At 49.6% G+C, this 26539-nt stretch overlaps 1 protein-coding gene, 1 long non-coding RNA gene, 1 other non-coding gene and 1 pseudogene across 5 annotated transcripts in view; 2 read left to right on the forward strand and 2 right to left on the reverse strand.

The window, feature by feature from the left end:
- LOC144098283 (uncharacterized) overlaps positions 1–26539 on the reverse strand; it is an 854931-nt gene that overhangs the window by 429481 nt on the left and 398911 nt on the right. The gene's annotated exons all lie outside the window — the stretch shown is intronic.
- On the reverse strand, positions 524–4543 carry LOC144096905 (uncharacterized; annotated as a pseudogene).
- TRNAV-UAC (transfer RNA valine (anticodon UAC)) lies at positions 17553–17625 on the forward strand. The gene has a single exon. It is a non-coding gene; the product is annotated as a tRNA-Val (tRNA).
- The window catches only part of LOC144098281 (nicotinamide N-methyltransferase-like), a 197724-nt gene continuing 195059 nt past the window's right edge, over positions 23875–26539 (forward strand). Inside the window, exon 1 of the mRNA XM_077630792.1 lies at positions 23875–24106. Coding sequence (XP_077486918.1) covers positions 24079–24106 — 28 coding nt within the window. The 5' untranslated portion in view covers positions 23875–24078. The remainder of the gene's footprint in view (positions 24107–26539) is intronic.

The following is a 26539-nucleotide window of genomic DNA, read 5'->3' on the forward strand; positions in this document are numbered from 1 at the left end:
GTGCTAAAACACATTCAACTTGGGCAGGAAGTCATGCAGCTTGAGATTATACTAAGACATGATGCCAAATGAGAATGAGACATGTGCATGTTCCTCAAGTGTATAGCAATACACTGTTGACTGTAATCAATGCGAGGATTATATGGTACATAACAGAGAGGTGTGCCACTTTATTTCATCATCTGCAATATCAATATTATTATTCTGGTCACATATATGTATACTTGAGCCCTTGACAACAAGAGCGTTGTTTGGCTTTTCGAGACACAAACTTCATTACTCAGACAGTACAATATATAGCCTCTGCTTCTGCAGAACGTTTATGATTGTCGAAAAGAAACACTAAAAGTTGTAAGGGTTTTGGATCAGTTTCGCTCAGTTCACCTTTATAAAACCCTTGGAAGCAAAACTTCAACACAAATCAAGGGGAAGAGAAAGCGCAGCTCGTTTAATCACATACATTACATTGAAGGGTAACAACGTGAATGCTTCTTTGTTGAGAAGCGATAACACCAGTACACATGGGACGTGAAGGCGAAAGACATTGAGGCATGCAGGCATCACCACTATGACCTGAAAAGCATTTTCACCGTTGCTCTTAAAGTATCAGTGATATGAGCAAAGGAGCTGTGCTCTTTGCTGCCTTTGGTCCGCATTCTTCAGACCTTACCGTGAGAGGAGTGCTGACTCGTGAGGCATACCATTGCACATCAGCCTCACATGCGAAGGGTTACTCGTGTACTAGCTGTGCTAATAACAGTGGTTTCACCTGCCGTTGTAAATGTTAAGTCATGCGCATGAAGTTCCTGTGATTCAATTTGCATTAGTTGCATGCTTAACTGGTGGTGTGAATTGTCCTCTGCAGGGAAAAGGAAGCAAGACAATATAGATTACGAGTTTCTTGAAGAGAGGATGAGGCATAATATGCTGATGAGAAAAAAGACCATATGATCGAATCGCGACGTTCGGCTTTTGAGGAGAGCCGGCTGGCGTGGGAAAAAGAGCGCACCCCCACTGAGGAACGTATAAAGGAGGCAGAATCAAGCAGAAAAGCGGAGAAGCATGCAGCAACTCTGAGGATGCAAGAGGAACTGCTACAGCAGCTTGCAGAAGAACGGCGTCGATCTGCAGCCGAACATCAGGCAGTGTTAAACATTGTGGACCACCTGCTTAAAAAAAATAGACAAACAATAGTCGACAACGACAACCGTGTGAAAGCGCAATGTCCTGCACTAACAGGCTCTGTTGTATTATCTTGGTAAGCCTCCTTAAAAAAATTTCACAAAGACAATCATGGAAGATGAATCTTTTTATTCGATACCACGTACTCCTCATTTCACGGGCAAGATGTGTACTTTCATTACCTTCATTAGTATGGCTGCCGATGATGAGAAGACACATTCACTTCGCCCCTTCAAGCACTGTGTCCAGGTTATGCGGATGCGAGGTAAACCTTATTACAGTCGTGCCTCTTTAATATGATCACTTTGGTTCCCGATCAAACCGGTGCCTTGATGTAAAAACGAATCACTAATCTCTTTAATACGATCACTTTGGTTCCCGATCAAACCGGTGCCTTGATGTAAAAACGAATAACAAATCTCTTTAATATGATCACTATGGTTCCCGATCAAACCGGTGCCTTGATGTAAAAACGAATCACTAATCTCTTTAATATGATCACTTTGGTTCCCGTTCAAACCGGTGCCTTGATGTAATAACGAATCACTAATCTCTTTAATATGATCACTTTGGTTCCCGATCAAACCGGTCCCTTGATGTAATAACGAATCACTAATAAAAAAAGCGTGCTATGGTTAAAGTATGCTTCTGTGCATAATGGTGGTCACTGAAGCTGAAATCAGACACAGTTTTGGGATTTCCAAGCGTATTATACTCGAAATAATGTGCCGATTCACGCGCCTAGGGATGGCGTCTCGTGGCTAGATGACCCGACTCCTGCTACAGCTGTTCACATCCCAGGGCCCCACGACTCTTGTCGGCTGAGAGCTGCTGCCTTAAAATATTTACGTAGCACAAGGTGCAGAAAGAGTTTTCGCGAGAGCCGTTTATGCAATAAGGCAAACTGTAAGAAGGCGCCGACTTGGCAACCTTTCACCTTAAAAGATATGAAACCAGAAAAGAAAGAGGCCATCAGTCAGCCATTTCAACCTTTCCTTTACGTTCCTGTGATGTGCTGCTCTCAGAACGCAAGAAATGAAACGTTGGGTTGGCTACTGGATATTCTGTACCGATTGCCGTGTATATTAACATGACAAGAATGCGTGGGCCCTGATGGGCTCTGTGCACTTTTCCCCGTTCATTTACAACACAGCGAGTTTCCACATTAATGAGGGATAAACACATTAAAAAAGTTGGGCCCCAAGAAAAATTGTCCATAATCCATGTCGTCCATATTAACGAGGGTCGTATTAACGAGGTACGACTGTATGTTCTCTCAGGAGGTTTAATTGGTGCTTGAAGGGGTTAAAGCGGCATTTTACGCAGCAGATAGTGTCAAGAAAGTCTCAAGCGATGGAGGGCACAAGCCAAAGTATGAAGACTCCTGACTGCCGTACAGGCAGGTGTGGCAGTTTGTGAGGATAGTCCCAGCTTTATACATCTACGCCACCTGTTGCCTCAGAAGCTTTTTTTTTTTTGAAATCTAAGAACGCGAATCCTGCGGCGACCTTCCCAAATCCCCATTCAACAGCTAGCCGAACTTGGCTCATTCCATGGTTGAAGGCCTGCTGACGGGGAGTCAGGAAGCACACGTGTGTGTGTGTGTTTGGAGGGGAGGTGCAGGCATCCGAATTTAAAAAAAATGAAGCAATGGCAGAGCCATGCGAGCATGCTATGAAACCATAGCATTGGCAATCACAATGAAACGCGTGCCTCCATGATGCACGGTGAGCGTTCCATCCTTTTATATCTTTACTTTGTTACTCTGTGTCCGAGATATAAAACCCCTGCCTAGCGACATTTGAGGAATAATAAATAAATAAAAATTTAACCTGTGTCCAACTGATGCACAAAATCAGCTAAATTATCAAGTTCACAACCTGCTAGTGTCTCCTGTGTCCTGAAAGCAAAACATAAAAAGCAGACTTATGAATGCAGAAAGTTGGCCAACAATATGTCAGATTGAGCACATTCAGTTCTGAGTACAAGTGATGTTTAATTATTGAAATTTAAGAGTATTACAAATGAAGCTAACACTTTTCAGGTGTTTCTGCAAAGCGTGAAATGACGTTTTTTCGCCGAGTCATGGCTTAATTCAATGATTCCCGAAACAGTTTTCCACAATTCAAGTTCCTTCAGACATACCAGTCGTAGAAAGATGCTTTTAGTGTGCCTGAAATCATAGTCTGGCTTTGGAACATGGTTCACCTCTGTCGCTAAGTGCAACGTGCCGGATGATAGTTTCTATGTTTTTGTGCTCAAAGTCATGTGTTTCAAGGCTGTGACACTCGTTGCAGCAGCTAGATTACGCACCCATAATTGCGTAATTTAGCCCAGTGCCTTACCTGCATCATGCTGTCTTCCTGGATAAGGCCCATCCAGTTGGCACACGATACCATTTCGACACATCAAGGATTGGTATTTTACACAGTGCATTCTTTTGTGCCCGGAAAATTAATTAATCCTGCTGGTTCCTTTTGGGACGGCATATGGCACGGGCAGTCCCATCAATGAATGCAATGCAGTTTGACAGTGGTGCGCCTTTGTTTTTGACAGCCTGTAGCAACAAAGAGGATTAATCAATGAGTGTGTGCATACATGAAGCTCTAAGACCGTAGGAAATCATAAATGTGAGCTTTTAAAATTTTTGCACAGCATACCGTAATATCGAAACCTACATGATGAAATCGGAAATTGCATTATAAATTATTTCCTGGGCTCAGGTAGATTGCATGCGCCGTTCCATACTGACTGATATTATGCTTCATCCCAAAGACAGAACACACCAGTGCACTAATGCACAACCCCCGCACCGTAGTGACCTCGCACTGCTAAGGTGTAATGCTTCTATTTCATGATGTGATGTGCTAACTGTAAGACCTCATATTCATGGAGTGTTGCAATGTGGGACAATTGACACTTTTGCGATATTTATAACTCTTGGAGTGATAAAACTGACTTACATTAGCGAATTCCCTGAGAGTGGGAGGGGAAAGCCATTCATGGTTGTTTATGTCTTTCAAAAGGTGCCCGAAGTTGGCCGTGATATGGCTGAGCATTTTCGATGTTATGCTCGACATGACCGAAGTGTGCCTCCCGAAGATGATCTCTAGGTCGCACCATTGATTGGGGTATGCCAGCCGACGAAGGGCGAGGCAGAGTGCTTCGCGGCCGGGCACCTTGACGTTCTGGGCACTATAGGAACAGTGTTCGGCACCATCAGAACACACGCCAGTTCGGTGATGTGGTCTTTCTCAAATCGAAACTGCTGCTTGAATAAGGAGTTCTCGGTGTTATTTATGTCCAGCAGTCCGGGGCGAGAACGGTATCGCAGTTTCTCCGACTCCCGTTGGCGCCGCATTTCATAGTCCGAGTAGTCGAATGAAATGTCTCCTTTCAGGAGCCATCGCTCCGCATGCGGCAACATGAGGCCGTCGATCTCCGCCCATGCGAGCACAGAGAGGAGGCGATGAGCGCACAGGATGCTTGTGGGCACGGCGCGGAAACTGGAGCAACCATCCGCCAAAGAAACAGCAGACGGCAAAAAGTGCGCGCTTTGCGTGGCTCTGTTTGGATAAAATCGGCCTCATAGTTTGTTTTTTTCTTCTGACGTGTGGTGGAGCTAGGTATACTTACCCAAACGTGACTGAACCTGGGTGTTGTTTGTCTACAGAGCGCCTGTTGCGGACCGGTCCGCAAACGCTCATCTAAAAGCGTCGTTTGCGCTTTGGATTTAGCGTGCGCAACCGTCTTGCGTGTTGAGTACGCAAAAAACGCAAACGCTATACTAAAACTGTCTATTTATTCTGCGAGCCTACTTTTTGTGACAGTTTTGTCGCTTTTGCGAATGTTTTACTTTTTATAATGAATGCCCCCCCCCCCCCCCCCCCCAACCAAAAGAAGTTAGGCAGTGGCTTAGCTCTGGTTAAGCCTGGATATACAAGCGAAAAGCTTCAGTTATGTTTGGTTTGACGTCATGGTTATGCTTCGTAGATTAGCTGGTATTGTATACATTGTTTATCTATAGGCGCAGACTTGGTTACTCAATGGCATATGTTTACGAGTTCACAGAAGCGACAGTATTAAACTTCTTTATTTATTATTGTTGGACACATTGTCTTGCAGTTTCTCTACAGCCATAAAGACAGCCCGGTGATAAGAGTAGTAGCAAGCGGCTGTCTCTATGGTTTCGCTGTTGTGCAGCCAACTGCCAAGCGAGTACTTCTGGGTCGGACGAATTTAGTTTCTCACCTTTTCTGCGTAGTCTAGCAGCAGCCGCACTCCCCTTCCATGTCGAGCGCGCGCCTATTCTCTGGCAAGCGCATTATATAGCCTCCTTGCGCGTGCACATTATGCACATTTGCAGTACCGAGCGGCTGCGCCGAAAGGTCAGGCGACGAAGTCGGCTGCGGCAGCGGCGAGGAGCGACCACCTGCGCGGCGCGTGACGTAACTTTTCGCTTCAAAGAGAAATTGTCGGATTTTTCGGGAAGAAAAGTGCGCCCATTATTCGAGGAAATATGGTATATGCTCTTGGTGGCCACCTTCCGACGGCGCTGCGGCCATCTCGTTAAGATGTGCCGCTAATTTCTGAATATTCAGTGCCGCTAACTATTGGCAAAGTTCAGTACATGTAGGAAAGAATCGAACTCGCGAAAAATAAGAGGCCTTTACAGCGCGTTTTCTGCATCTGTTCAGCAAGATTTCGCAAGTGACAAGCATTCCAACTCACATGCGCGCTGGTTCTCGTGCCGACGTATCCAGAACATTATTTATCTCTCTCTCCCTCTTTTTTAGAAAATCACGCAACTGAGACTTCCTTCACAACTGGTCAGGGAAGCAGCAGAGATCAGCTAGAGCCGAGTTCTTATTTTATTCAGCTTGAGCGCGCAACCCAGCCGGCTGGCTTCCATAGCAATTGTGCCGCATCACATCGCTCGCTTCCTCCTCTCGCCGGAGTCGGGTGCATCTGACCCCATCTTCTGTGCGAGCACTTCCCGTCCTCGTTTTCGAGACCGAGAATACAAGCGGGGCTATTTACGGGAGGCGCACGCGTTGTGTACACAATCACGGCCCAGTGTAAAAAACAAAGAGATAAACACAAACAAGCCCAGAATGTATGCTTGGGTGAGCGAGGCGAGCCGCCCGAGAAAAGCCTGCTCCTTCCTAGTGTGCTTTTTTGTTGGGCCGGTTTGCTTTTCTCGACAGAGAGCTGCTTTGTTTTCTGTATGAGGCAGGAAGGATTACGTTGATGGCGGCATCGGGATCGCACAACGGTCGCCACTGTTGAAGCCCTCGCGGTAAGCGCTGATATGCGTTTGCGAGTGCGCGTGCCTGAGTTGGGCTGATAGAGCGAGGGAGAGAGGGAACGGTGCCTAGCACGAGACGAAGCCCGGCGCGAGCCGATCCCGACCCTGCTCTGATCTGTGCATCTGTGTTTCTGTCTGACTTGAGGAAGCTGCACTGTGCTTTCTTCACAACACGGGAGGGGGAAAGATGCAGCCAGAGGAAACACAGACGCCCAACGAACTGATCTTTAATGAGAACGAGAGCCCGATGTGCAATATGGTCTACGCGTTTAGCTGCGGCCATGGACACGAGAGGAGATTGAAATTCAGGACTCGTTCGAGATGTGTTCCAAAGTGCGACATGGGTGCTTTTCCAAGGCAAGATTGATGAGGGTGCAAATCGAGCTGACATTAATAAAGACCGAGCTGACCTGCGCCTTCCTCACAGCAGGGGAATATGAGCCAAAACCTCTAATATGATCCCGGGGATAATACGCGCATTTCCTGCTGCAGATTAAAACACCGTTCGCGCTCGATATAGAAAAAAGAGAACACAGGGAAAAACGCGGGTGTTACCGACAGGTATATATCGCACATTTCAGTGTCCTGTGCTTCAGAAGGGGGCGACCGGGCGAACGCGTAGACGGCGGCAAAACGTCATCTCGCAACAAGACACTTTCCTGCTAAGTTACATGGCTTTGGAAAATGCAGTGGCGTAAGTTGAACAGGCACCTAATATATTTCGGTTCAGCTTTCTTTCATTTTTTTTTCTTAAATCTTTCCAGTTTGCATAGCTCACCACATGTTGTGTTTATTTCCATCAGGACCCTTTAAAAAACATTATTCCTTTGAAATACCCTACAGGCCCGTGACACTCATATCAAATTCACAAGAGCGAATTCATGAAAAAAAGGAATAAATTTAGAGGAATAGATCCGTGTCAACCAACAAAATTTCTGTGCGAGCTTTAAAGGCTGCAAATTCAAGTGCATCCTTTGTATGCTTGCGCGCGAAGGTCCACGATCAAAACGTTTCCGGCTCCTTAATGTATACAGGCGTCAGAAAACTGTCCTACGACAAAATTTGCACACTCGCGTCAGGCACGGAAGGGGCGACCTTGCTAAGCAGACAGGCGCCAGCATTAATGCGAAAGCATTTCTAGGCTAAGTCGACGGGTCGTGTCGACCAAAGCGTGGCCGCAGCGATTGTGACGTTCTCAGAAGAGGTGTGCCATCAAACGAGTGGTTGCGATCGATAGAGGACGATGTGAGAATAGCGCGCAAAAATTTGATGTCAGAAGGATACTTAATTAATTGGAGCCAATAATGTCAAAACGTCGAAGTAGTGCGGTCGTCGATATAGTGAGTGGGCGGGAAAACAGCCGTGGATGGCAAAATAGAGGGCAAATAGGCAAAGGAGTGAAAATAAAGTTTGAAATGGTTTGAAATATGTTTTATGAGTGATAATTAATCAAACAAAAGTTTGATTGGCATATATTAATGATTTATTAATTAGAAGAAAACGTCACTGGACTCAAAGAGGGGCAAAGAGAGGCGTCAATGCTTTCGCATTCCTCCAGTGCGGGCAGCCACAGTGATCTCTGACGTTTTTTCATCCCTCGACTGAACTGCAGAAAACATTCCCGCCCTATCTTCCGTCCGTGGATTCAGCCGCACAGCGGTCTGAACATGCGTCCCAAGAGGTAGCGTCTCTGTGTCGGATACTTGATCGTCTCTGCCGCGCTTGATATCCCAGAACTTGTCCGTGTCAAAACGAGCGGCAAACAAAAAAATCGCGGACTGGAGTTTTCCCGCGCAGCGATAACAGTGCATCCCCCGCTGCGCGGCTGCCCGGACACTTATAATAATAATAATAATAATAATAATAATAATAATAATTGGTTTTGGGGGAAAGGAAATGTCGCAGTATCTGTCTCAAATATCGTTAGACACCTGAACCACGCCGCAAGGGAAGAAATAAAGGAGGGAGTGAAAGAAGGAAGAGGTGCCGTAGTGGAGGGCTACGGAATAATTTCGACCACCTGGGGATCTTTAACGCGCACTGACATCGCACAGCACACGGGCACCTTAGCGTTTTTCCTCCATAAAAACGCAGCCACCGCGGTCGGGTTCGAACCCGGGAACTCCGGATCAGTATCCGAGCTCCCTAACCACAGAGCCACCGCGGCCGGTTTACCCGCCGCGGTGGCGACGCTTTCAGCACGACGTTTCCGGTGCGCGCGCGTCGCTTAAATTCTCCGTATTTTCGGCTGGCAACAGGAATTACTCAGCTCTGGCTTGCTCAGCATACGGAGATCTTGCTCTCTGCTTTCCTTCCGTCTGCACTTATTCTACCGAGAACATGAGCGACTTCCGTTCCATTCGTCATCCTTTTTTTTTAACCATAAAAGTCGATGCTGCATGCGCTTTTATGTTACGCAGTTATGTGACGTTTTATCAGAAAGGCTTCTATTATTCCGAGGCGCACGAGAAAATGGAAGCCTCTCTGATATAGACGTCACATAACTGCGTCAGTGACACGTCTGCGGTCATGTACAGAAGCCGGTCAGCCTTATTGAAATATTTATTACAGGGTGTGGTGATGCACGTTTACGAGTCATGCCATGGGAGTATTTGAGGCGCATGCGACGAATTTTTGTCTCATATTTGTAGGTGTGAACCACTGAATAAATCACTTGTTCGTGCCCGTCAAGTCGTCTTGTCTATGTGTCGTATTTTCGCGCAAAAAAAAACAAACAAAAAACCCTGTCATGGCGAATGAAGAATCTGACCACCTAGAGCGACAACAATACTTGCTACAGATCTGGATGCTTCGAACACCTGGGTTTTTTTTTAACGACATGGCCCAGTAGACGGGCCTCTAGCATTTTGCCTCCGCCGAAATGCAACCGCCGCTGTCGAGATCGAAGCCACGAGTTAATTTTGATTGGTGTTGGGTGACTGGTCGATCGATGTTGGTGACCGACAGATCGATGGTGTTGATCTTGAAGTCTTCTGATGGTTCGGTGATCCGGCGACACGTTGCGGAACAGACTGGACAACTTCTTCGGGACACCAGCTCTTTATTGTACGGGCGCTCACAGGCGACCTGCCCTCCGATCTCCAATCTCCCCGTTCGCGCCAAAAACTCGTCCTTAAATCCCTTCGCCCAGCATTCTGGGGACCCTTTTTGTAACCAATAGGAAATGCGCTTCTCAGAGCCAATCAGGAGAATTTCGTTCAAACTGAAGGAGCCAATAGCACGCCGGTGCTCACGTTGTTGTTGTCGCGCGGGCACCGCGCGAATTCCACGAAGACGTTGCGCATTTCCGCTTGGTTACAGCACAGAGACGCAAAATCACTAAAAACGCCAGCGAAAGCTCAGGGAAACCGAACACCCAGTCCGAACCACGCACACTGCCCTGGTCGCGCTTCCCAATTCTGCTGCCTGCTCCGAGGCGTCCGGCCCGTCCCGCGGCCGGTTCGCCGTTGAAAGCAATAAATTTACACGCGACCCCCTCTCGAGGCCCCAGGGGTCCGCGCGTCGGCCGCGTCTTGCGGCCCGAGTGCGACTTTACCAGGACGGGCCTCCTCACTGCCGGTTAACCGTCGTTGCCGCCATCTGCCGCGTTTGTCTCAAAACAAACCCATTAAGGCGGCGCCTGGATGGCGGCTTCTCGAGGAGCTCTGAAAAAACATCCAACACACACAAAACCAAGGTGGCCAAGCCACCGGCTTCGGGGTGCGCGCGCGATCGGTCCCTGAGCAACGGCTCGACAACTTAACTCCACGTCTTGCAGGTCAGCAGTCGAGCATATAATTGCTGGGCAACCACGGCGGTTTGCCTTTACTAACAAGCAAAATTCGGTTCACTTACATTTTTCTATGAAGCGCTGGCTCTGTGTTCTTTGCGTTTTATAGCTTTAAACTCCAGCCAGTGAGGTTGTATACATCGCTGAATATTCGTTTACATAATTACGACGCTTTTTTTTCTTTTTTTTCCAGTCGTGTCTCTGTTCGTAAGAAAGGTTTATGGTTTATGATTTATGGTTTATGGGGGTTTGACTTTCCAAAGCGACTAGGATATGAGGGACGCCGTAGTGAAGGGCTCGAGAAATTTCGACCATCTGAGGTTCTTTAACGTGCACTGAAATCGCACAGTATACGGGACTCTAGAATTTCGCCTCCATCGAAATTCAACTGCCGCGGCCGGGATCGAACCCGCGTCTTTCGGGCCAGCAGCCGAGCGCCACAACCACTGAGCCATCGCGGCGGCGTTGTTCTTAAAAATGTCCAGCCGGAAAACAGTAGGAATACTTTTGCCAACTGTTTAAGATTCAGACGGGTTGTTCCATCTAACTACCACTTTGTTTTGCCTTCCGCTTTCTTCTTGGATTCCCTTCGCCTCGCGGTTAAACACTTTACGTGCACGCTGCCCACCCGGGAGGCAAGGCCTGTCAGCTGAATGACGCACCGATCCGTTGTTTTCACGTACGCGTTAGTTTTACTTTCCAAAACATCCCGAGGCGAGGCACCCGACTGCGATCGAGCGCACTGCAGCTCTGGTGAAAACAAAAGCACCAAAAGAGCGCTCCGTAATACATTCACTTCTCTGACGCACGAAACCACGGGGGCATACATCCGGCTTCTGCCACGCAGCTGCGGCCGAAGACAGCGCCGAGGAATGTCGCTGTGCGCGCGCACAGCTGCGTGCCCAGCCGTTTCGAGCACGCGCGCGTACGAGATCGTTCGGCATTCGCGACTGCAGTGCGCCGCGCATGTTGGTTGCCAGCGCGGCTGTTCGACTACATCGGGACGCAAACAGCTTCGAGGTCGGATCCTCTGCCGCTCACCGTTGCTGGCAAATGCGCTCGTGTGAAGCGCGGGAGGCGCACCCGCGTTCCACCGGGTACGGGCTGATTGCGGAGTCATGACGTCACGGTTGGCGTGACGCGAGTCTGTTTAAGAGTGAAGCAGAAATACAGAGGCATGTGGTGCAGTGAAATACTTTAACGCTGCGAGGGGCGGGAGAGGGAGGAGCATTTGCAGAGGCACAGCTCACATTCGAGACAGGACGTTTCTCTATATATGCACGCTGCTCGATGTCAGAGCGAGGTCGGGCAGACAGGAGCTGTCAAGAGGTTATTTTTCCGGCCGTTCTAACAAAGGTTTCGAACGCCGCTGGTTATGTCGGTTTCTTCGCAATTTAGAACTGCAGCAAAGGCATTGGCAGCAGACGCCGGATGCCAATCACATGTATAGTTTTGAGCATGAAGTCCAAGCAGCGCTGACAGGCCCTCTTTCGCACGGAGACGCTGTATGTACTGCGCGGTGGGCACACGCTATGAGGCCAAGCAAACTGTGCAGCATACGGAAAGAAAAAAGAAAGCGTAAGGCACGATTTCTCGCCAAGTTTCTCTTTTTTGTTGGCGCATGGCTGGACTCTAGAGATTGTCCCATCGCTCGTGTGGAGACAGGCGCGGCAGGCTTCCACGTGGCAACACGTACACAGGTCTTTGGCGTCCACCTGCGCTCTCGACGGCTGTCTCATCGGGTAGGCTTACATGTTTCCCGTAGACAACCTCTATAAATACCAAAACGAAAGTACTTTCACAAGTGAACGGATTCATTCATCCATGCATTCATTCAAGAAAAGAATAGGAACTGCGTCCAGTGCGCGGAAGAGGCGAAGCTAGAGGTTGAGAAGCAGGATCCCTGATGACTTGCGCTCGTTATGTGTTCTTGCTCTATGTGTCCCGTCTGTGTTTTTTGTGCTGTTACTTGAAGATGAATAACCAACAAGCCCAAGCTGCTGTTCGAGCAATAGGCCGCAGCGTTCATTGGGTGACCAACCTCTCGCGATCAACCATTAAACTGCCACCTGCTAGGGTGGCAGGGTAGGCGTGCTGTTTATCCATTGTGCGGAACGAACTCAACGTTACAGACGCCAAGCCGCGCCTACTTTGCCCGATACACCACAGCTTTAATCGCCCTCTAACCGGGATCAGCAGTATTTAACCCGCAGCTAATTTTTTTTTTCCCTTCCGTTCGCGCTCACGCTCGGACTGGTAGTTCGCTTGATCCCCCGGGCACCCACTTCGGAGGACGTTCGAGCCGGGCGCTTTTTTCCCTATCACAGCTAGGGTCATCGGACTGCGTAGAAATTTGCTGCATGTGCTATTCCAACATAATCTCAAGTCGCCAAGTTTCTCGGGTATGCCAACAGTCCGGACCTGCCAAATGTAGCAGTTTTGCGTTGTTAATAGCCGCTTTTAAAACATTCTCTGGGGTCCCTTTGTGTGGATATTGCACCACATATGTGGAGCGGTAATGGGAAATTTCTCTTCGAAACGGTCCGTCGCCGCAGTCCTCTGGGATGAACACCTGAGGACACGTCTGAAACCAAATTAAATTTTCTCAGCTACTTCCCTCAGTTCCGCAAGAAAATCTCCTTTGGACGGTGCTGACTGCACGTAAATTAATGATGCGATGCGACGACGCCTCTCTGATTTGCATACCTCTGAAGTACGTTAGAGTGTGAATTTGGGTTTGTTGATTACCCATGAAGGAATGGGACGAGACGGTGTGTCCCTCTCTCGTCTCGTTTCTTGCGCTAGGCTGCTTTCTCCTAAGTGCCCCTATTGCAGGACAAATTTAGCTGAAACGTGTAGTTTCCCTTTTCAAGAAATGAAGAAAAAATTGGCAGTGGATTAGCTCAGCTCTGCCAGGATATACGTAGCGAGAGCTGTAGTTCTCAGCTGGTTACCCACGTTGTCGAGCTTGTTGGTGTGACTAAAATGTTAAGCATTGAAGTATTCTCTGAAACACATTGTTTATTTATTCAACTGTCTTGACAAAGATAAACACTGCCCGATGATCAGTAAAGTAACACGCGGTTGTCTCAATGCTGCCTACACAGTATTTAGACTGGTTGATTTCTCTCAGATACACAAGGTCAATCCTTCCTGTCCAGGATCCGAAGTACCCAGGTTCGTACCCGACCGCGGCGGCTGCGCTTCAATGGAGGCGAAACGCTGAAGCCCCAACTCGATGGGCACATCCTACGCGTACGCGCAGAGCGCCTGTGCGCCCAGTATCCCCAGGTGGTCGAAATTACTCCGAAGCCCTCCACTACGGCACCTATTCCTTTATTCTCTCAATCCCTCCTTTATTCCTTCCCTTACGGCGCGGTTCAGGTGTCCAACGATATATGAGACAGATATTGCGTCATTTCCTTCCCCCGAAACCTATTATTATTATTATTATTATTATTATTATTATTATTATTATTATTATTATTATTATTATTATTATTATTATTATTATTATATCAGATACACAAGGTCAATCCTTCCTGTCCAGGATTCGAAGTACCCAGGTTCGTACCCGACCGCGGCGGCTGCGTTTCGATGGAGGCGAAACGCTAAGGCGCCCGTGCGCTGTGCGATGTCAGTGCACGTTTAATATCCCCAGGTGGTCGAAATTATTCCGGAGCCCTCCACTACGGCACCTCCTTCTTCCTTTCTTCTTTCACTCCCTCCTTTATCCCTTCCCTAAAGGCGCGGTTCAGGTGTCCAACGATATATGAGACAGATACTGCGCCATTTCCTTTCCCCCAAAAAACAATTATTATTATTATCATAAAACGCCGGTGCACTTTGATGCGTTCAGCGGAACGGTAGGTGTGATCCATGCGACGCCTGCCGTGGAGACCGACACCGCGGACTACAGCCGTACGGTTAAATTGGTTTTTGGGGAAAGGAAATGGCGCAGTATCTGTCTCACATATTGGCGGACACCTGAACCGCGCCATAAGGGAAGGGGTAAAGGAGGAACTCTGGAAAAAAGAACAGCGACGGGGGCGATGAAGCGCGCGGCGCACCCACTCCTCCTCCCCGGTTGCTATGGTAACGGCGCATGCGCACAATTTTCCTCTCGCGTGTACCGCGAAATGCTCGAATGGGAGCCAGATGCGGAGCAGTGGGAGGACCGGCTAACCAGCAGCCAGCTCAACGTCCAAAGAGACCCAGTGAGCCACGCATGCCGGATGGCCAGGGACAGTGGTGCCTTGGACTATAGGGCGCCAACCACGCTCAGCCTGGAAGACATCGGCAATCTTCGGGCAAGCAGCAAGACTCCTTTATTAGAGCATTAAAGTTTATTCACTCACTCACTCGACTGGTAGCCTAGTGTAGCTCCCGCTAAAAAAAAAAAAAAGCCATTAAAAGCGGTTGAGTCACAACGAAACGTCACAAAATGAGCCCCTGATAGCCACTTCGTTTGAATTACATGTATCGCCCCCCAGGCTCAGCCAACAAAGGGAGACGGAGCAACACAGGCCGCCTTCCTAGCTTCCGCGGAACCGTCTGCTTCAATTGCGAAGAGACGCTGTGCTGCCGCCTCAACCGATAGCCATCGGGCAAGGCAATAGAGAGAGGACGAAGAAGGGACGGCAGGGATGTTAAACATACAGGTTCTGACTGGCTACCCTGCACTGGGGAAGAGGGATGACGGGATTGAGAAGGTAAAGAGAGAAGGGCAAGGGGCGCAATATAGATCTCTCATTAAGGTATGGGTCTGGGCCAGCTGGAAAGTCACGTTTGACGTTGAGCGCGCAGAACACGGACGAGTGAACACGACAGGTAAGTTCTCACCACACTGCTGTCATCAAGAGAGGCCAAATTTCTGAGGGCGCTTAAGTCTGCTTGCGTGGATAAATGCGAAAGCATGTGCTTTGGGGAAAGGAAAGGTTTTTGAGGAAATGAAAGGACGCAGTAGCTCTCAGATCTCGACATTTCGGTGAACACCTCAACCGCGCCTTAAATGCATGCAGCTGAAGGTGCATATGTCATCGGTCCGAACCCCTGTCGCAAGTCTCAGAAAGCATGCAATTGAAGGAGCACATGTCACTGGTACGAATCGCTGCCGCAAGCTATCCGCCAACTTGACTAAAATATGCAAGGTATACATGCAAAGAGAAATGCTATACCACCACCCAGAATGCTGTAGCACAAACGTTTTCCTCCTCTCTCCATGGCTCGACATGTGACGGGGGCGTGTGCCTATGTGTGGTGGCGCGAGTTTGTGCGCGAGAATGCAAGTTTGAAGCCACTCCCACGTTGGCGTGGACGTCCTCAACCTGGGGAATCAGGGACGAAGAACTGTATAAAACTGGACGGCGAGTGCAGTGAATCATCCTCCTTTGGGGTCCTCCATTTGCCCCCTCCATTGTGATCCTACCTTAAGATCCTCTCTTCGGAGATAAGCTCTCTTTTGATCTCTGACTCTCCTTTAACTCGTCGGCCGTCCTGTCCTGGTGGTGGCGGTGGTCGGAGCAAGCGTCGTTCCTGACCTGTGGACCGGCAGAGTACGACTGCCGAACCCTACATCCAACAGCTTATTAATGCAGAAGCATTAGATGGCGGCATTACAAAACCCACGATTGGTCGAAACGGTGTGATGTCATCAAAGGAGGATTATACGAAATGTTAACCAGTAATAGTCAATACTACTGCTTACAACTGCACGAACTACAAAGGATAGAATTAGAGTAGAGTTGCAATATAATTGGAATAGAGTTACAATGCTTTCGCACTGCTTGCACGTAAGTTCCTTAATTGCCCGCGTCAATTTTTCAAACAGAATGCACAAGACTCGAAACGCTGTTGTAAGTATCACGCGCGCAATCGCAGTGTCAGCAACGAGTCGAGCGTGCCGGCGCCCAAAAAAAGCGACGACACTAAAAGAAGTGAGCAGTCGGCCACGTTGAACAGCCCGCAGCAATAAGAGAAAACACTACTCCACCGTTTCAGGCGCATCCATCATCGTTTCATGCGCAAGGACGAGCTCTCGCGCACGAGTCTGCCTGTTTCGTCGTTATAGCGGGGCGCCGCGGTAGAACGGCGCCCGCTTTTCCGTCCCCTTCCCCGATAACGTCGCCGCTCCACTATCACCTTAATCACGCGGCCGATTTCCAGCCGGCGCGATTGTCGCAAGTGCAGGGGGCGGGGTGGAGACCAGTTGTTGAGCGCCATCAGCGAACGGCTGCGATGCCTCGTGGCAGAGCAGAAAAAAAAAAAAAAACGCGTCAGGTGGGAAGGTGGAGGCTACGTGCGCGTGCTTCTCGATCGTGCCAACCGTATTTCTTAACTGGCTTGCGATTTTTCTCTCTCTTTTTAGCTCTTCCTAAATAAAGCGCACCGGCTAATCCGGCAACTGTTGTGTCCATTCGGGCGCTTAGTCTAAGCAAAGCAGAGCGCTAAAGGTTACGCGCAGTTACTCGCACCGTCGCTGAGTGCAGTTCGTGTGAAAAAGAGAGTGTCGATATGGACGCTGTTCTCGAGTAGAGAACCTGGACAGAAGCGCACGAGGGGAGATAAAGCTTCATTACGCTGGCGCTGGGTGGCCGAGATAATGCCGTTGTCGGAACAATTGATGCGGTTTCATGAAATGCCAAAAAGCCATGCGTCTCAAGTTTCGCTCAGTGGTAGAAGGCGTAATGCTAAATGGACAAAACCTTACGCTTGATGCTTATAATCGAGGACGCCTCTCCTAATTAAGGAGGTGATAACACGCATTCCTCGTGATAATGTTAAATTAAGCCCAAAAATTCTTCCTTGTGACGTTTACACGCTTCTGCGTTATGTCGGTTGATACCCGCCGTGGTGTCTTAGTTTTTAGCGCCCGGCTACTCAGCTGCAGGATCCGGGTTCAATCGCGGCCAAAGAAGACAAAATACAAAAGGCGACCGTGTGCCGTGCGATGTCAGCACACGTTAAAGAACCCCAGGTGGGCTAAACTAATCCAAAGCCCTTCACTACGGCGTGAGCGGCTAAAGAAATAAGTCGAAGCTATTCGACGCACCGAAGTCAAAGAGAAGGTGAATCGTACAATAAGCGAGGATTCTTTTCATTTGGTACGAGTATGCGTTACGTCGTTATTTTTGCCCCTCCTGCCCGGGCCAATCTGGCCTGAAGTATACAGTGGAATAAATAAATAAAATTCCTATCGCAAAAGATCAAAACATATCAGAACAGAAAGCAGCACAGATATGACCACTCATTTTCCATTCTGACGGCCGTCTCGGTTCCGTAGTGTAGTGGTTATCACGTTCGCTTTACACGCGAAAGGTCCCCGGTTCGATCCCGGGCGGAACCAGTCTTTTCTCCTTTTTCTTTTTTGTTCAAAAGTTCGTTTTTAAGTATTTTTCCTTTGCAAATGCCGTAAAGCCACAGCTCACCAGCGTAAACTTCAAACTAACACCTATCCAAATCCCCAATTGTGTAGCTTCTATTCGGAAGGACTCTACTCAAACAAATGCAAAATTTTGTGATGCGAAAGCCGATCTAAATCATATGATCTGGAACTGCCCGCAGTCCCTACCAGCGAGTCACTTCATTCCCGACTCTGCTCATTGGGAGGCTCTATTGCTCAGCCCCGACCCGGGGATACAGATCAAGCTCCTCCAGCTGGCTGAAGACGCCGCCGCTGCCCAAGGGATAGCGGCCGCCGTTTAAGCGGGGGGCGACTTCGTGTCGCTCCTCTATATCCGCTGGAAATAAAGTTTCACAACCAGCGAATCGTGCTGCTCTTCGGTGGCGCATGCACTATTGAGGACTGGCCGCTTAATCCGCATGTTTGCGTTGTCGGCAGGAGTGCCATAGGTGGCACTGAGCCGTTAAGGGGAAACTCATGGCGATTTTAAGGCGAAAGCCTTTCATGGCTTATCGTTGTCTGTCCATCCGTGAAATGTCACACTATGACGTCATCAGTGGTATAACTGCTATAACCCAGATACTATAAGCAATTACTAAATAATGGGTAATTAGACATCAACTAATATTTAGCAATAATGTATTAATTATTAATTAGTTAAATGAATAAAATTAGATAAAAAGTAAATAAGAAGTAAAATACGAAAATGGAGTGAACAAGTGTACAAAAATAAAAAGTAATGAAATAAGTAAAATCTAAAAAAATTGAAACCGGTATCAAGTAAAATGAAAGGAAAAATAAAAAATAGAAATGAAAAATACAATTGACAACATAACAAAAATTCAAAGAAGCAGCCAAATTAGGCGCTGAAAGGCTTTCGCCTCGCGCACTTTAGATGGCTGAAGTTCCAACTGAATTTCTTCAACACCTTGAGCTCCAGATCCATGACGTTTCTTTCACGTCATCTATTTGCTTGAGCGAACGTATCGCTCTTCGTTGCGCTGAGGGAAATATTTTTAAAACTGTGAAAAACTAAAACCGAAACTGCAATGGATTTCAGAAGCCGATACCTTGCGTGAGGATCAGGTGACACCAAAATTATTGCGAAGATCTTACGGCGCTCAAAGTTGGTCGACTTGGATAGCATTGCTTTCTGAAGGGCAACTAGTCATCATAACGGCGACACAGTAAATAGAGAGCGCTAGAGCTCTGTCTGTGTAGTTGTTTTTGCGCCTTTTCAAAATGAACTGCGTCCTTTGAATGACACCGATAGTCTGTAAATTTGATTGTGCCTTTTGTAAAACGTCTTCAGTGACAAAAAAATATGCAGACATTTTCCGCTGAGCAATCTTCAACTGCGTATCAATCGGTGGACAGTGTTTGTGCAGGCACACTAAGCGCTGAAATCGTCTTTAATGAGGTCACGAAACCCGTAACATTAAAATCTGTTTTGGCAGAACCAAAGAGCTGCATAGCTGGGAAGCAAAAATAAAGGGCTGAACTTGATGAAACTGTGCTCACCGTGGTTTCGTACGGGCGTTGTCGAAATCTAAAAATAGCCTGAGTTACCCTGGGAAAGGTGACATCTCCTTTGCAGGTGTCAAGTGCGAAGGATGTGATGCCGACAGGTTCTTGCGGCTTGTGTTGGTCTCCGTTTTCCCTGTTCCCACTCTTGTATTGCGCCATTAGGATAGGAACTGTAGATGCAGGAAATTAAAATCCAGAACCAAGGAGACGCTGACATGCGGGACGATCGAGGGCTCTGGGTCTTCTTCCATGGCAGCGCATTCCCCCCCCCCCCCCCTTTTTTTTTTACGCTGGAGAACTTTCACCGCGACAGCTGTCAGTGCCTCGTTTCCCGAGATCAGATGTTCGTTGTCGTGCATACGCAGCGCGATGACAAGGCGAGCGAGGACCAGGCTCGTGCAAGCTCGAGCCTTTCCGTCTCTCTTTTCGACACTGCCGAGCGTATCGCTAGATTTTGGTGACGTCGCGAGCTGTAAAAATGAAGAATCATGGTAAACCCCTGCAACAGCGTCAGACTCGCAAGCTTTGCGGCGGCCGCGAAGAAGGGGCTCTTCGTGCTGCAAAGACGGGGTCACGCCGGCAGCACGTGTTGCCGAAGCGCAGCCGACAGGCGCGTTCAGCGAATAGGCTTATCTCAGAAGACCGTTTGGCTCCGATCTGGGCTAGAAAAAAATGGACAAATTACCGACCACCTGTAAGCATTCGACAGGGGCACACACTGACTGGCAGCAGTGGCTTGCTGGGTCCGCTGTGCCTCCGCAGCGGACAGAGCACTGCGCTTGTTTGAAGATTGCGTACAGTTGGCGTAGTACGCGGACGAGGTGAAATGTGCGCACATAATGCAGCCCGCGATTTGTTCCTCCCCTTGCCCGATGCGGCCACAGGAGACCGTTCGACGGCGATGCAGGCACGCCGGAAATGTTGCGAGCAGCCCGAACTCGGCATTCATTCGACGTAAACGCAACTGTGAACACGGCACACGTGGACTGCACGTGTGCCGCTACTGAGTACTACGCACGAAACAGCATGCATGCTCGACCGCCTGCCTTTTTTTTTTTTTTTGATGGCGCAGAAACCGCGAGTGGTGTGCACGCTAAAGGCAGCACCAATCCACATTTCCGCAGTACTGCTCCACTTCTTGCATCGAAACGTAACCAGCAGCCATGCACTCCGGTGAAACGTCGCGGGAGGCCATTTGAGCGAACAGGAACCGGAAGCGTCCGACGAATGGGCATCGGCGTGAGCACCGCCTCGGCCGCGCAACGGCATATTCATATCAGCGGGGGGGACAAAGACTTCCCGCGCTCTCACGGAAGCGAAGCACACCCGGCAATTGGACTGCGCATGTTGACCAGTGCACACGCCTCGGTGGGCCGCACCGCAGCCGCTGCACGCGCGATGCAAGCCCCTGCGCTGACGTCGCTGAAGGGGCTTCGGGCCCAGCGGGTCACGGTCCGCCCGCGCACTGCATGCGCCGCTGCCGGGCTCACACTGCTGCCGCTCAGCAGGGTATCCACCACCGGGGAGACTGCGTCGCCCTCGACAGCGTCCACTCGCTGCTCTGCTTTCATTGCAGCCGACGACGTTCTTCGGGTCCTCACATCTGCTTCTCACATTTTCTACGCTAGTTTTACGTCTCAACAATTAGGTGCATTTCTTCTCCTCCTCGCTTTCGTTTCTTCCTAACAGGCTTCCTCTTTTCCCTCCCTCTTTCTTTCTTCATAATTCAAGTTTCTGCCTCTCTTTGGCTACATCCCCTCACTGCGGTACGTCTTGTTAGGCACCTAACTACAGTCCGCCCGTCTAATAAGAGCCCCGTCGAGATGATCATCGTTCTTATTTGCTCGTTCCTGTTCATATCGCAGGCACTGTCTCCCTTTCCACACGTACTTTTTTCCCCCGTCCGGCTCTTCGTCAAAAGGGCGCCGTACGTTCGAAGCAACGAGAGGTGAAACAACTTACGGCCGTCGTCCATGTTTGCTGACACCGAACGATGCTGATAACACCAGCGTCAGCCAATAAGCGGCCGCAATCCGCAGTGCGACGTCGTATGCACACGGGCAAGAAGAGCGCCCGCGTCTCGCAGACACCGCGGCAGGAAGCAGCGGCCACTCGCGAAACTGACAGCGCGCAGACGATTGCCATCTGAAGGAGTAAAAAACACTCACTGCTCTATAGACTGTCTGCGGTCTGCCAAAACCGCGAGGCTATTAATTGAAGGGATGTCTGTAGTGTCTGTAGACTACTGTCTACTGAGGGTGGACTGTCTACAGACGAGAGTCCACTAATTATGTACAGCCACAAATTGTATATTTTCTATAAACTGACCATAGGATCTGACTCCTGAATACACTATCGAAGTCTACGGACACCCTACAGACGATGTAAGGAACTTTTTATTATGGGGAATCGATTACCACCAGCCAGTGTCTCACTCCCAGCCGTTGTTACGTGCAGGCACCCTCGCTGCATCGCTATGCACGGCTACAGGGGGGCACCGCAACGGTTGAGTGCGCGCAACAAAGGCCGGGAAGTCTACAAGTGGCAGCCCCAGCCAGTATACGCGAAAAGGGGTGCTCTCGACCGCACTGCACCGACGAGGTAATGCCCGCCGCCGCTGCGTTTATAGCTAGCACTCGCGAGCGGGAGCCGCACGCAGAGCCAATTAGTTAGCCGCCGGCCAGCAAGCGAACTCTCGCCGTTTCCCGGAACACACGAAGCGGAAGAAGCCACAAAGCAGCACATATGCAGCCACCGCGGATGGGGAAGCGAGGTGGGCTTCGGCGGGGGACGCGACGGACCGGCAAAAAAGAGCTTGGAAAACAGCCGAGACCGCAGGGCCGCTACTGCTGCACGGCGACTCGCGGCGATACCACGGCGCGAGGGAACCAAGAAACGCCATGCGCGAATGTCTATTTCCCCTTGCTTTACTTCCTTCCTTCTTCACAACGCGAAGTGAGATTTTTGAGCACACTGTCCCAACCTGGCGCCCGCGAAGGGCACACAAGAAACCAGAGATGCGTCTCCCGTGGCAAATATGCGGGGCCATTTCTACCGACGCTGCACTGGCCGCCCATACGCGTCGGAAGAGGCTGGGCCAGGCTGACATTTACAACCACCGGGCTCACCCAGTAAGCGACAATGATGGCGAGCCTCGCATACATGCTGCCCAGACGGACGCGGTCAGATCATTGCTAGGGGCCCGCGGTTGGGACCCGGGTTCAATCCCGGCCGCGTTTCTACGGAGGAGAAACGTAGAAGGCGCCTGTGGGATGTACGACATGAGCGCACATTAAACAACTGCGCAATTTAATTGTGTGCACAAGGTGGGGTACGTCAAACAACATTTTCCCTGCATTAATCTGCCCGTGTTTCGGGCCCTCCGAGAAGCCTGGACAAAAATAAAAGCGCGGGCAGCTGACAGCTGACAGAGTTCCCAAAGGGAAAAACTCGGAGAAGGAGCCAATTGGAACAAGTAAAATTCGGCGCACGGTTAGAGACGTACGTAGGGCAGTATCATCGAAAGCAGAAGCATTTTATGGCCGCCATATTGACGAAACGGGGAAGCGCCACCAAGTTGCTGGCGCTAACCCCAGAGCAGCCGAGCATACAAAGGAGAGCCCCTACCCAGGCAAGCATTCTCGTTGATTTTTATCATGTTGGTTATTCCGCGTTCGGTAGCGTATATTACGACTTATTTTTCCCGACAAAGAAAAAAAAACAATTATCGTGCAGCCATTTCCGTTCGGTTATACGATCGGCGCATCACCGGCGTCTACGGCCTGCACGACAACGCCCGGTGAGCCTGCATGTGGTTCTCCTCCTCGCGGCTTGAGGAGGAAGGGAGCCAGCTGCCTCGCCACTGCGCGAGTCGTACGACCCATTGTCTGACGCCGAGGCGAGGCCTTTGTCTCCCGTCCATGGCCGGGCGCGCATGGACTGCCGCGTGTCACGTTGCGTCTCTGCCAGAGAACGCCGTCCGTGGCCGTTGTTGTTGCTGGGCGTGTACAGCCGCGCACCGAAGGTGCATCAGCCGGCGAGAAGAAAAGGCTCGGCTGGATGCGAAACTGCCGCTGTCTGGCGTAGTTGTGGTCTGTGCTCAGTACACCAACCCTGCAGCACGCATGCGAGTTCCGAAGGTCCCGTCGCCACCCGTGCGGCGCTCACTCAACCTCCGCAGGGAGGACAGCGGCTCGCTTCAAGGCTTCTCGAAGGAAACGTTTTTTGACGCCGTCCTCCGGCGACACCACGTAGATAGCCCACGGCTGGCGTAGCTCGCCTGCCGCAAACACACACGAACAGGGCTGTTGCCTGTTTCTTCGGGCGGATATCACCTAGGTCCGGCAGGCTTAGAAGAAAAATATGATATTGAGAATGTTTGCTTCCAATGCTCTTTGATTTCCTCACTCCCGTCGCGGTTACGACAGCTACCGACGACACTTCGCCGAAAACGCTGCACATGTCATTGCGCAGGAACACAGCTGCGCAAATAACGAGCTCGCTCTCCTTTGTCTCCACCCACGGCGTGTGCAAAGCAGGCCACAAAACACGGCAGCAGCCCTGCACGCATGCAGACACACAATCAGCCGCCGGTCGCTCCCACGGTCCTCTCGAGGCGACCACTGCAGCCAAATCCGTGCAGTGTGGCGCAGGCCTCGAGCCGAGATTACACCAAGTCAGCCGCTACTAGTGGGACGCGTGCGAGTCGGCTCCCGCGCTGAGCCTCGCGATCGGCGCGTTGCAGGGCATATGCAAAGTCCGCGGCGGTGGTGCGCTGTTTATCTGGTTCGACGTTGCCGCCCGAGTGAGAGGAGCGTGGGAACTCGGAGGCTGCTGCCCTCAACGCTGCCTCCGCCGTGACCGGCCTGGATGAGCTCTGGCGCACCTCAGCTTTCCGGTGAGGCAACGAACGCGCACTGTGGAACACCGGGAGCGAAGGTCTCCGTGCATGGAAGATTCTGGGGCGGATCTACTGAGCCATCTGTGAAACAGAGCTGCCTATCTTGAGGACCCCATAGGGAACGTTAGTTCCGTTAGCAGCATTTGTGTTGCGGCTGTTGCCATACTTTGCACTTTTATAGGTGCGCTAGCACAGCCACTTTCCTTGAGTCTCTCTATCTTGTTTAATCTTGGTGACTGTGCGGCCGCGGTTAAATCGGGGACCAAGTAATCATTTTTTTCTTTATTCAGAGGAAATGCGAAAGCACTTGTCCTTTCGAATCAGCTTATGCAGTAATGAGGAGCATATAAAATGCTTTCGTTACAGTACAGGAAGCTTAGTTAAAAAAAGCTCGCTAGGGTTCAACCCCGCTGAACCTAGTTTACAGAACGGAACCTCGATTAAAAGTGCTCAGACAAGGTTTTCTCTAGGTTAACCTTTCCTCGTTCTACCATTCGCCACCGCGCCCTGTCGACGATCTTGATCGTACGAATCATCATTCAATCAGCCGCCTACGATACACAGCCGAAACACTGGTTCCAGCGCGCGACCCATGGCTATCTGAGAACGTCAAGCAACGTTTCACGCTTTTTATCATTTGATCAGATGAACGGCGAGTCACGTGGTTCAGCGCAACTGCGAGGTGAGCGTTGAATCACATTGTTCAACACAGTTGCGAAGGCAAGCGAACGCCGCCGGCTCCGCGCGGCGACTCACGTGGTATGACGTCACAGACACACCCCCGATCCACCGCTTGAAGGTCTTTCTTCGAAGCGACATGACCTTGGGCTTTTCCATGGGAGGAGTAGAGCTTCCGCTCTAAAATTTCGCCCATGAAGGCAAGCAATTAAAGGTGAGAAAAGTGTCCTAGCATTATACTGCTCCTTTAGTTTTTCCGAGTACTGATCCCCTAAGCACCATGAAGAGCATAGTGTCGCTCTACCTGCAGGCTCGAGTACATCAAAAAAAAAAAATTACAGGGGTGCACTTAAGTCTGCTTAGGTGCAGTAATGCGAAAGGATTTCTCTTGCTGCGCGTCCCCCATCTCGACTTCGTCCTCTCGTCTACGAGCACGCCACCTGCTGCACCAGCGCCGTACATTGCGAGGAGGGGGGGGGGGGGGGGGGTTGAGTGGGTGCGCACTCCTACTGCACTCCAAGCACGGAGGAAATTTACCGGACACGTACATCTATGGTTTAGATGCTCATAATTACTCATGTATGCCTCAGTACATATCTCGAAGATACGTTTCTGAGACATCTGGGCATTCTGTCCACAGCGTTTGTCCACAGCTTCCGGTGACGCCACTGATGAGCCAAAAAATGCTTGCCCCAATAAAAAGGCCATTTTGAACTGTATTAGCGCCTGAATCGACTGCTACATTTTTTATGGTGTGCTATTTTTCTTGACAACACACGCACAAAAAAAAAAACACAACTTCGTCATCATGCTCTTACTGAAAACAAACGTAGCACAGTGCAGGCGATAGAGAAAAGGGTCAAGTTTTATACGCCCGGCGTTGAAATCCAACGACTGCACACGAGGCCATTGCGTCGACGGCAGGCCACAAATGTTACAAGATGGCTGTGACACAGATCGTTTAGAATCCGGCGCACTCGGCATATGTTCATATGCGGCGTGTCTATCGTCAACTGCGTCGGCGGGTTCCGCACGTGTGCCCAATGCGCTACAAAACATAAAAAAACAAGAGTGGCAAATGGGAGGGAAAATGTATTAACGAAAGAGCAATACGAATGCTTCGAAACCTACGAAGTTAGTATTCTCTTTTTGAAGCTAATGTTTCAAGCTTATACGATGTCCATCGAGAAGTCGGGCGGTTACTGCACCCTTTCCTTACCTTCGCGACAGGGCGAAATTGAAAAAACTAGTCCATCGCAGAATTGTATCTCGCATCAAATTTTTATATCGGCTGTACCATGGTCACTACAAAATAGCGCGTGAATGTTATTTACCCGAGCCCCCATGCGCTCTGCTGGTACAAACCACAACAAAACAATTAAGCAACCATTTAGTAACCTTAACATCCATCAATATTCTCTTTTTCCCCATGCAATTTCACTATGGAATAAATTACCCGAAGAAGTAGTTAACGCTAATACAATATAATCGTTCGTTCAGCTTTCAAATAACCTTTTCTTTGACCTCTAAAATTGCCGCAATGAGAGCAGTTTCTTTTGCGTTACGCTTTTTCATTGTTATTTTGTTTACGTATTGCACTGTTGTACGTTCATGTTTATTTCTGTTACGTATAGTGTTACAATTATGTATGTACATGTTTTGTTGTGTTCTTAATTGCTAATTGGCAATGGTAATTTACGTTGTTGTATGTACCCACTCCTGCTTGGGCCCGAATAGGGCCTGCAGTATTTG

This window comes from Amblyomma americanum, chromosome 7 (assembly GCF_052857255.1).
Source record: "Amblyomma americanum isolate KBUSLIRL-KWMA chromosome 7, ASM5285725v1, whole genome shotgun sequence".
Lineage (NCBI taxonomy): Eukaryota > Metazoa > Arthropoda > Arachnida > Ixodida > Ixodidae > Amblyomma > Amblyomma americanum.